The sequence below is a fragment of the Lycium barbarum genome, chromosome 3 (assembly GCF_019175385.1).
Source record: "Lycium barbarum isolate Lr01 chromosome 3, ASM1917538v2, whole genome shotgun sequence".
NCBI classification, from domain to species: domain Eukaryota; kingdom Viridiplantae; phylum Streptophyta; class Magnoliopsida; order Solanales; family Solanaceae; genus Lycium; species Lycium barbarum.
This window is the reverse complement of record NC_083339.1, coordinates 120,139,658-120,152,377: the sequence shown is the minus strand read 5'-3', so window position 1 is coordinate 120,152,377 and position 12,720 is coordinate 120,139,658. Positions and strand designations below refer to the sequence as shown.

General features: G+C 39.5%; 1 protein-coding gene across 1 annotated transcript in view; it reads left to right on the top strand.

Moving 5' to 3' along the window:
* Positions 1–10,480, top strand: part of LOC132631198 (uncharacterized) — a 35,604-nt gene extending 25,124 nt beyond the window's left edge. The window contains exon 4 of the mRNA XM_060346791.1: positions 10,475–10,480. Coding sequence (XP_060202774.1) covers positions 10,475–10,480 — 6 coding nt within the window. The remainder of the gene's footprint in view (positions 1–10,474) is intronic.
* The last annotated feature ends 2,240 nt before the right edge of the window (positions 10,481–12,720 follow it).

Genomic DNA, 12,720 nt, shown 5'->3' with positions numbered 1-12,720 from the left:
CACCTCATACGCTCTAATTTACTTTAGAATACCAAATTTCACATTCGTCTCTTGTTTCCGCATTTATGAAATTTTCGGCATATTTCCCAGGGGGTCACCCATCATGAAATTGCTCCCCCCTGAGCACGCTTAACCTTGAAACTTTAATGCATTTTAGTGTCTCAATGTTAGTATTTTTACCTCCGCTTCCCCGCACTGCCTACATCACATAATATAGCCTTGCTTGTTGTCTTCCCGCGATTGCCTTGAATTATCCGATTGCACAAAAATGGATATAACAATATGTACATATCAAAATGTATCAACGACTTAACGGAATAATCAGACGTGCTATCATTTGATAATCAAGACATTAGCCATATCACTTATCTCTCGAATGCCCTTTTCGGAAACATATCAAGTAGATCTTCGGAAATCAAGGGACGCATCAAAATCATATGAAACATCTTATGGAAATCAAGAACGTTAGACATCCTAGTGGCTCTAAGAATAGGAATTTCTTTGGAATCATATACATATCGTCTGTTCATTTCACAAAGACCATGCCAAAAAGAAAGAAGGGGTAAGCCTTACATACCTGTTCCACGTCCTATTAGCTATGCTTATTCATCCAAGCTTGTAAGTCTACATTTAAAAGGATTCATACTGACGTTAGACTCTGTCATCGCACATTTGTACCATATTCCAAATTATACTATTTTATATTCTGCCAAAAATCGGGCAGCATCTCCCCTGTTCATATGCCTAGCCCGAATTCCAATTCAGCAACCAACAACATCAACAACAATACCAATAGTATTAACATAATTTCCAATACCAACGTATGTCATAAAACAGTCCGCACACTGTATCCTAAATTCCTCCACCAACCAATTTGTGGTATAACTATTTAATAATTTTATTTCCGTAAAGAAGCTGAAATTAATACCAATAACATTAATAACAACATCCTCCACATTTTACAAGTTAAATACATTTATTATCATCCAAAATTTTCTTCGAGTTTCATTCCATAATTCACAACACCAACAAACGAATTTATCAGGCTATTTTCTCCGTGCTAATCCGTCGAAACTCTAAATAAACTCGTTAACAATGAAAAGGAAACTTTTTCATACCTTAATCATGCAGCCACCACGTTATCACTCTTCTCCTAGGTTGATTTTTAGCTCAAATTGAAGATAACGCAGCGTACAACACTTTTCCCTTCATGGGCTTTGGGATTCGGGGCTCAGATTTCGATCAAAATTGGTTTTTCTTCTCCAAGACTCTTTTTCTCTCTCTCCCCAGAATTTTCTGGACGTTCCTGGTCTTAAAGTGAGGAGGAAGGCCGAAATTTGCACTTATAAAGACATGGGTAATGGGCCTAACCCGGTTGGGCTCGGATTGGGCCTAGCCCGCTGACCTTTCTGCCTTAAAACGTCCATATCTCCTTATTCCAACGTCACCTGTGGACCCACGACCTATGGTGGGAAAGCTAATTCAATTATCTATAACTTATATTTCTTGGTATTTTTTCAAATTCCAAACTGATAATACCATTTGTTCCCCTCGAATTCAGATCACCCGAAAACGTTACTTAAAAATATTTGTTTGGAGGACTTCCACTTTGATTCGGCTCAAGGGTCCTTCTTGAGTTGTGTTCAACTTCACATATGTGCTTCATATAACTTGTCATGTGTCCCAAAAAAATCTCGACGTGTGGGCCCCACCTCAACTTATGAATAATTCGACGTACAAAAGTACGGAATACAACATTATCAACGTGAGTTTAAATTATCTGGCAACAACATGATTGTCAGTTTTTGAGGAGGCGCGTGTCACGCTCATGCTCTAAAAATGCGGGGTATAACATCCTCCCCCCCTTTAGAACATTCGTCCTCGAATGTTAAACTGTCCTTGTGGGGTCTTATAACACTTCGGGGAGATCTCTTCTATAGCTATCACATACAGTTCATTCACCAATTAACATATCCGTTTTAGAAGTTTAGATTGCCTGTAGGCGTAGGAAATAAGTAGGGGTACCTCTTCTTCATCCGATCCTCGGCTTCCCAGGTCATCTCTTCTCTGTTATTGTTTCGCCACAATACCTTAACAGAAGCCACGTCTTTGGTACGTAATCTTCACTTGACGATTCAGTGTGGCCATAGGCTACTCCTTTATCCTCATGTACATGGTCGGAAACTAACTTGCACCGTGCTCTCGTGTTGTCTACAGTATTGTAGTCTTGCTTACCATGCTATAATTATTCATCGGCCTCTAAATATTCTCTTAAGGTATCTTCCATACTTTCCCCTCATGTCTGCCTCGTGGTACATTTATTGTCAATTCGTTTCTACTTCTTTCAGGTATCCTCCTAATATGCCGATATGTTTTGAACTTTGGCAAACTTCTTACCATAAGTTTTGTTTTCATTTTCTGTCTATATCATCATTTTGTCAACATTTCCATACTTTTCCATCCACTATTAGTCCTTTCGTCCATTTAACTCACTTACTCGTAAGTTTTTTTAACCATGCGCTTGTATTGCAGTTGTGCATCCATGTTGTCTCGAACGTTCTGCTACTTTTGCTCTTTAGCACACAATCCTTACAGTTTACACTCTCTCTATCCTCGCTCATCGAACCTTTAACTATATTTATAATGCTATGACCGAGGGATCTTCCATGCACGTTCCTCACATTTCATTCTACTTCTTCTATGATCAAATCTCTCAGACCTCACATGAATTCTCATTCCATACCATTAATTTCCCAATCAACAGTGTCGACCCATCATCATTGTTCTTTCCTCGATGCGTAATCGGATTCCTACTGCTAACTCGTTAAGGTATCCTCTTTACTCCTATGGTTAAAGATTTCCAATCATTTTGCTCCTAAATGTTCTCTTCTTCCTTTGACTAACCCGTTAGTATACCTTTCCTACTTTTATCCTTGACCCTCCTTGGGTTTCTTCCTCCTCGAGCACTCTTCTCCTCTTGTTATTTGTGGCATCGGCTCTGAAGTTCGTGAAATTTTACTCTAAACGCGTAATCCGTCCTATTCTTAAGTCATCCTTTTGGAAATCTCCTCCATGTCCGAGGCAACCGTGTTAATTTTACCATACACTTATCCCTTTATATACCTCTCACGGGCTGGAAGTCTCTTAACATCGTCGTAAGGCCTAAACATTCTTTCTCTTACCTCACGTTCCTTGTCGTGGTCACTACTCCTTTAGCCCCACTTATTTCTATCGGTTCTCGAACCCCACACATTCCTCTTTTGTTCCATATTACCGCACTTTATCCTTTTCACATACCTACCTTTGAATTTTATCCAAATAGCCTCGTGGCTTGCCCGTCGCTTCTTTTGGAGACTTTGCTCAATCATGTTTCTTACTTTTCACTCTTTCTGACATTTTGATCTCCTTGCCTTCCATTTACTCACTTTTTTTCTTTTCCGAATATCATTGTATTAGGACTTTCCAATCTTAACTAGTAGTGGAAACGGCATCAACTTACCTTGTAACACTTGTACCATATCCTTTGTTGTCACTTGAACTTCGGTACCCTTGCTCGATTGATGCCTTCCATACCGTAACACCGGTTGCTGGGACACACATGCCCACCGATACAATCACATGCGGGATATCATACGCATTCATATATATATATAATTACTACTATCTCGCCTGCAAAATACTTCCAAACGCTATTCAAGCTTATCCTAATTCCAGAGCTGTGATGCACTCTCCGTCTTTCCACCAATCTAGTCTGCCTCGTCCTACGCGACCTCTTATGGTCTCCAACCATTCCATATACTCTAGTTTCCCTTAGGCTACTCTAGCTTCTCATTTGTCTCTTATGTCTAAATCTATAGGATTTCTTGCACACTTCTCAGGGGGTCATCCATCCTAATATTTCTCTTACCTTAGCACGCTTAACCTCGAAACTCTAATGGAATTTGGTGTGTTAACGCTGGTATAATCACATCCACCCCATCGCATGACCTTCATTACATGATCTGGAGCAATTCGAAGTCTTACAGATTCCAAGACATTCTCGTAACACGTCTTTCTCTTTAACAATTACTATTTTGGCCTTTTCAATTCCCAATATTCATCTTTCACCTGTGTGTATGGCTACCTTTCGTCCTAGATTCCTAGATTCCCGATGATAGTGAACACACCTTCGTTGCCGTTACTTATGAATACTCGATTATCCACCTCTTTGGACTTCCGCTCGCCACTCTCATATAATAATCCACGGCAAAACTGATTGGCAACTTTCTCTGATTCCTTCAACAGACCTTGCTCCTACTAAGCCTCGAATGTCATCCATTGCAATCCTTCGGACTGCTAATCATCCTTTTCGCTATTATTCTTCATGTCATACCAAATCCATAACCTTTCTGAAACAACTCATCCCACTCATCGTTTGTTTACGATATTTCCTTTCCACGCTTCCTTCTGTTAGGCGTACTTAACTAAATGACCCGACTTTTGAACAGTTCTGACTGGGTCTCCTTTACCACTCTTACTATTCAAAATCTGTACGCAGCAAATATCGACAATACCTCATAGAACATACGGCTATACGACACATTCCAGCCATTCGGTGCTTCCAGTCTCAGGTAACAGAGCAAATATATCAAGACTTACCTTTATGACTTTCCATATTGTCACTTACCTCCTTCCGTCGTATGTTAGGCCTATATAAGAAATTTTATTTTCCTATGACTTGGATCTATCGCACGATCTTAAGACAGAAATAAGGTCAACAATCCCTAGATTCCCCGTAGCCTCCAGTTTATAAATGTGACCGGCTTCACACCATAAACAAGACTCTACTGGACACGACTTTGCAGACAACCCCGAGGACAAACCGGCTCTGATACCACTTTGTCACACCCTAACCTTACTATGATGGGCACCCGACCCCATATTCGGAGCCGAGCGAACCCTCTGACTCTTATTACATACATAATCCCTTTGGACTTTTAAATCAGATAAAGATGAAGCACATAGTAAAGCTTCCAAAAACATTCTTTCTCATTGTTCTCAAATCAAACAGAATCTGTAATCATATAGACTTTATCACATAGCACAGAATGACATATCAGTTGATGAAGCCGCTTACATGACTGACATACTATACCCACGACTCTGTCTGCAAAGTCTCTAACTTCAATCCAGAAATCATAACACACAAAATCCGACTCGGCAACACTCCGGAAGGAAGTGGAGCTCGCCAATCCTGCTGAAGCATCTTCTAGCAATATCTTTTACTCGTCCGGGTGTACTTGCGTGGCAGGAAACGCAGCCCCCTAAGAAAGGGGGTCAGTACGGAAAATGTACTGAGCATGTAAGGCAGGAATCACAATAAAAGGATCATAACTGATATACGAAATACAGAAACATATACACTGTCCAGAATGTCAAAGCTCTTGCCTTTAAAACATAAATCATGCATATCATTATCACATACCGTACCCGGCCCGTTATGGGACTCGGTGAATGAAATCATGCGTGTGATCATCATATATCATATACATACCGTACCCGGCCCATTAAGGGACTCGGTGTATAAAATCATGTCATCATGTTTTCATATCATCATGCATGCATATACATATACATATACATATACATATACATACCGTACCCGTCCCTCTAGTGAGGGACTCGGTGAATGAAGTCATACCGTACCCGGCCCGTTAAGGGACTCGGCAAATGAAATCATGTGCACATATACCGTACCCGGCCCATCATGGGACTCGGTGCCATAATCATATCATCATATGCATATACCGTACCCGGCCCTCTAATGAGGGACTCGGTGAACAATGCAGTGAAGTGCGCATGATAACATATCCTGGCCCGGGACTCAGTGAAAGACACATTGAGGCGTGCACGAGCAGAGTAGTGAGAAACTATATGCATATAAATCAAGACTCGATAGATAGGTGCGCAAATTGACACTTGAGGATCATAACTGAAACAGAGATTTACCAGAATCAAGCATGATCTTTTAAAAACGTCAAAGCACTTGCCTTTTGAAACGGAAGTCATGTATGTCATCATCATAAATCATAAATGAAAGTCACGTGTCAGTGTAATGTCGTGAAACGTACGGCCCGATCCCTATATCATAATGTATTAATGTAGTGTCGTGGAACGTACGGCCCGATCCATATATCACATTACTGCCGAGGAACGTTCGGCCTGATCCATATATAACATATTACTGCCGAGGAACGTTCGGCCCGATCCATATATAACATATTACTGCCGAGGAACATTCGGCCCGATCCATATATAACATATTACTGCCGAGGAACATTCAGCCCGATCCATATATAACATATTACTGCCGAGGAACGTTCGGCCCGATCCATATATAACATATTACTGCCGAGGAACGTTCGAACCGATCCATATATAACATATTACTGCCGAGGAACGTTCGGCCCGATCCATATATAACATAAATCGATTCTAAGACTCGATGGACAAGTATACTTACCGACACCTGAAGGCTCAGAAACAAGTTTCGAGTCAATCTGATTTAGTATGAGAAAGTTATGAGTGTTTGAAGTACAGAACCTTCTACGAACATTTCAGAAGCCATTTTTGGAAAATCGAAGCAACAATCATATCAAGTACATTTCGGATATCGTACGGATCAAATCAAATATAGCTTTTGGAATCATATGTACATATCAAAATGTATCAACGACTTAACGGAATAATCAGACGTGCTATCATTTGAAAATCAAGACATTAGCCATATCACTTATCTCTCGAATGCCCTTTTCGGAAACATATCAAGTAGACCTTCGGACATCAGGGGACGCATCAAAATCATATGAAACATCTTATGGAAATCAAGAACGTTAGCCATCCTAGTGGCTCTATGAATAGGAATTTCTTTGGAATCATATACATATCGTCTGTTCATTTCACAAAGACCATGCCAAAAAGAAAGAAGGGGTAAGCCTTACATACCTGTTCCACGTCCTATTAGCTATGCTTATTCGTCCAAGCTTGTAAGTCTACATTTAAAAGGATTCATACTGACATTAGACTCTGTCATCGCACATTTGTACCATATTCCAAATTATACTATTTTTTATTCTGCCAAAAATCGGGCAGCATCTCCCCTGTTTATATGCCTAGCCCGAATTCCAATTCAGCAACCAACAACATCAACAACAATACCAATAGTATTAACATCATTTCCAATACCAACGTATGTCATAAAACAGTCCGCACACTGTATCCTAAATTCCTCCACCAACCAATTTGTGGTATAACTATTTAATAATTTTATTTCCGTAAAGAAGCTGAAATTAATACCTATAACATTAATAACAACATCCTCATCATTTTACAAGTTAAATACATTTATTATCATCCAAAATTTTCTTCGAGTTTCATTCCATAATTCACAACACCAACAAACGAATTTATCAAGCTATTCTCTCCGTGCTAATCCGTCGAAACTCTAAATAAACTCGTTTACAATGAAAAGGAATCTTTTTCATACCTTAATCATGCATCCACCACGTTATCACTCTTCTCCTTGGTTGATTTTTAGCTCAAATTGAAGATAACGTAGCGTACAACACTTTTCCCTTCATGGGCTTTGGGATTCAGGGCTCAGATTTCGATCAAAATTGGTTTTTCTTCTCCAAGACTCTTTTTCTCTCTCTCCCCAGAATTTTCTGGACGTTCCTGGTCTTAAAGTGAGGAGGAAGGCCGAAATTTGCACTTATAAAGACATGGGTAATGGGCCTAACCCGGTTGGGCTCGGATTGGGCCTAGCCCACTGACCTTTCTGCCTTAAAACGTCCATATATCCTTATTCCGATGTCACCTGTGGACCCACGACCTATGGTTGGAAAGCTAATTCAATGAGCTAAAACTTCTATTTTGTTGATAGTTTTCCAAATTCCAAACTTATAATACCGTTTTTGCCCCTTGAATTCAGATCACCCGAAAACGTTACTTAAAAATATTTGTTTGGAGGACTTCCACTTTGATTCGGCTCAAGGGTCCTTCTTGAGTTGTGTTCAACTTCACATATGTGCTTCATATAACTTGTCATGTGTCCCAAAAAAATCTCGACGTGTGGGCCCCACCTCAGCTTATGAATAATCCGACGTACAAAAGTATGAAATACAACATTATCAACGTGAGTTTAAATTATGTGGCAACAACATGATTGTCAGTTTTTTAGGAGGCGCGTGTCACGCTCATGCTCTAAAAATGCGGGGTATAACAGTGACACCTAGCTAGACACTTGACATAGAGAAAAAATATTGCTATTAGGAGAGGTTATTAGAATAGTAGTTGTTGCAGCAGTCTTGAAGTTTTGGGAGATGCTCTAATATTACAGATACAAGCTACGTCCCTTGCTATTGCCTCCCAATCTCTACTCGTCTTCTTAAAGATTTGTTGGTTCCTTTCGGTCCACACCGCATGAATAACTTCAGTATATATCAACTTGAAAACATTGCAGATTGTGATTTACCCTATGCATTACTGATGCTCCAACACATGTACTGATTCTAACTTGTGAAACTAATATGTTGTCCCGTTTTTCACCTGGAGATTCTATTCCAAAGTTTTTGTTTTCGTGCATTGAAAGAACTAATGATCTCTATTCTTTGGATGTCTTTGGCATATGATACAAATAGGATCAAGAGACATTCCCCACTGTAAGAGTTTGTTAACAGTAAGTAGCCTATCTTAGAGATGCAACCACATTATGAATTGTGCTTTTGGCCTAGCTACATTTGCAAACATAAGACATTTCCATGGTATTCTAGGTGCATTGCAATAGTTTTAGATAGATCTGCCTGATTAAATTTTTTCCTTCTGTAAGTGGCTTCTGCAACTGAGTCAGCATACTTCTAGCTTCCACTATTTTACGTATCACCCAACATGTATGTTTTGGTATCTCCATTTGATGGTTGTTGCTTTATGTAATAGTTATGGATCCATTTGATCCGTAGCTTGACCTGCTTATTAGTGAGACCCCAGAAAGTTTTGGGCAAAGCAACTTTGTTCCACACTATCATATTGATGAGGTTCCAACCCCTCGAGGACTTAAGCATACACATTATTTCCCATGAGACGAGATTTTTTTTTAGTTGCAACAGAGGAACCAGATCAAATATAGCTCCTACAAAATGCTTCCACATCTTTCATTTCTTTAACAGGAAATAAGAAGAGTCGAGCCCAATAAGATTGGATTCCAAACAAAATAGACTGAACTAGTTATATCCCACCAGTGTAAGAGAGTTTCATGGAGGTCCAAGATGAGATCCTTGCAACAATTGTATCAATTAGAGGCTGACATTGTAGGATGGCTAATCTTTTTGTGGACATGGGAACTTCTAGATACTTGAAAGGAAGTTGCCCAAGAGAAAAACCAAGCTGCTGGAGAATAGTTGTTTGTTCAACTAGACTCACACCACCAAAATATTAAGAACTTTTTCCCAAGTTAGCTTGCAATCCAGAAATCAAGGAGAAATGATTAAAGCAATCATGAATTGAGCTAACTGAGTTAAGGTCACCTCTGAAGAATAGGAGAAGGTCATCTGCAAAACTGAGGTGGGTAATCCCTAATTAACTTGGAGCATATTAGGTGCAATTTAAAGTAATTATTCTTTGATAGACTATTCAGTGTTCTACTAAGATACTCCATGGAAATTGCAATTAGAAAAGGGGATATAGAGTCCCCTTATCTTAAACCTTTAGCAGCATTAAAAGGCTCTGTGGATTCCCCATTAACCAAGATAGTATAATTGACAGTCTGTACACACTCCAATATCCAGGATTTGTATTTTTGGAGAAAAGCCAGCTCTTCAAGGATTTGCTGTAAAAAAAAAAGGTCATTTCACAAGGTCGTAAGCCTTTCTCAAATCAATTTTGAGCATACACCTTAGTGACAAATGCTTCCTCCATTAAGCCCTAATCAGTTCATGAGCTAATATGATGTTATTGGTAATCCTGCTTCCTAGAATGAAGCCTACTTGAGCATCACAAATAACACTTGCTATAACCTATTGCATTCTGAAAGCTAGGATCTTTGTGATCATTTATAAAGCACTGGGCAAAAGGCAATGAGTCGAAAATCCTTAAAAGTCATGGGATTACGGACTTTAGGAACAAGTGTAACTGTAGTGTAGTTCATGCCTCTGTATAGTTTTCCACATGAAAAGAATTCAAGTATTGTTGTAGTCACTTCCCCTTTGATAATAGGTCATGCTTGCTTGTAGAAGTGGGAATTATAACCATCAATTCCAGGGGCCTTGTAGTGCTCAATACTCCACAATGGATCATGTACATCTTCCGTTTCAACCATATATTCTGCATTGGATTTGTATGACAACTTTCTTTCAAAACATCATTCACCGGTAGTTTGAAGGGCAGCCCACACATTAAAGAATCTAAAAGGACTTTTTATGTTCCAGTTTGCATGTTGCAGAGCTAACTTCATAGGCAAATGATCAGAAAATAAAGGTAAACCATATTCCATTATTATGTGGCCCCAATGCATCATCCATGAAGCATTTCCAAAAGCTATATCAAGTCTACTGCATACTCTATCATTCCCTTGATGCTTATTTGTCGAAGTGTATAATCACCTTTCCATGGAATCTCAGTCAAGTGCAGGCCCTGAACACAATATGAGAAGTCCTTCAGTTCAACATGAGTAATGGGATTACCAAATAATCTGTCTTAGGGCTGAACCATAGCATTAAAATCCCCAATAATTAGCGATGGACCCTTGACTGATCCATCCAGAGATTTTATATTGTCCTATAAAGCCTTCCTCAGTTCAATGGAGTTATAGCCATAGATGATAGTTAACCAGCAGGTGAAATCATCTTTTCTACATTTGACAGTGCAGTGAATAAGTTGTGCATCAGTGTCATAGACAACCACTTCATATACTGAATCATCTCATAGTAACCAATTCCTCCCATTGATAGCACGTAGATAATTATTGTTGCACGACCAGCCAGGTGCAATATTTTTCAGGATGTTTTCATGCTTATGATGCTTGACTCTAGTTTCCAAGAGTCCAGCTAGCTTTATGCTATTGATTTTTAAGTAGGTTGTCATTTCCCTTTGTTTATAGATCTTATTCAATCCTCTCGTGTTCCAAGTTAACCAATTCATCTTGATGAAGAAGTACCATGATATATCCAAGGGAAGTGGTTTACCTAAAAAAATCACTAATCCTCAAAGAGCAAAAAGTCTTCATATTGGCTACAGCGAGCACAGGGAACTCAACAAGGTCTAGAAGGAGACTCTGCATAATGTGTTTCCCTCTAGTATATGTTTTTAAAGTTGTAACACAAACCATCTCTAATGCAAAAGGAGTGGTGAGGCCATGTTGTTGCTGAACCGGTACTTCTGATGTCTGACTCTCAAGAGGAAGCTCCACTTTCTCTACATGGTCAGTGTTGAGGATATTGTGTTCAACATCAATAGGTGGTTCCCTTAGTAGCCATTTTTGAACCATCTTAGGTTGTTTCTTCTTCTGGCGAAGCTGCTCCTGGACTTTGTTGGCCTTCTCATGCTTGATACAATCATGTCCCCCTTTAAGGCATTTGGACCAGAACTCAGGAACCCATTCATAAATAACAGGCTGCTGAAATTCTCCTCCATATGGATCCAATACAGTGATTTCAGTGGGGAGAGATTTAGTAACATTTATTTCTATCAAAATCCTAGCATAAGAGATTGAGGACTGTTTTGCAGTACACTCATCTACAAAGATTGGGACTCCCAAAGCACTAGCAATTGGGCTAAGAGAATCACTACTCCAACAACTAACTGGAAGCTTAGGAAACTTGACCCAAAGGGGGACTTCAGTTAAGAGTTCAACATTGAAATCAAAATTCGGAGTCCACAATTTAAGGATCAGAGGTCTATTATTCACGGTATAAGGGCCAGAATATAATATCTCATTCAGGTCATCCATCGATTTTAATTTTACTACATAATAACCATCTTCATGGAAAAACGAAGTAGGGGTTGCTACCGGAGACCAATGCTTAGCTATATATTTTTTTCACAAAATTGTACCTAAGAGAATTCCCAACAATGTAATTCTCTGCTTCCTCCTCTATTTGACTTATGTCAAGTTGAACCACCACTTTACCATCAATCAACTTAGAAGCGACAAAATTCAGATTCATTCCATTTGATGCAACTCTATTACCAGCAAAGAGGCTTGTCCACGAAGATTCAGGTGGTTAGTAGTGATAATTTCAGGTGGTGTGGTGACAACACGACCCTTCGGTACCGATTCATTGATTGGGGCAGAGACATGCTCTTGAATGGGTTCCTTCGTTGCTCAGGGGTTGTTGTAGGTTCAGATAACTTTTTCTCACTTAGCTGGAGTTTCCTTGAAATCCTCGATGTGCTACATCGAGTATTAGATCTACTCTCTTGAACCATCATAATCACTGGCGTCACTGTTACATTGGTCGTTGCGTTTGGGGTTTTATTTCCTTTGTTCAAATTTGTCGTACTTGCAACTATGGTGATAGGTATTTTTCGAGGTCTACCACGCCCTCTTCCTCGCGCTCCGGCCATCGCTATTCACTGTTGGCGTATGTTAGCTTTAACATGCGTCGAGAGCAAAGCGGCAGAGCAGCCAATTTTTCACCTATTCGATCCCTTGCACTCCTTTAATTTAACTACTATTTATTATTGACA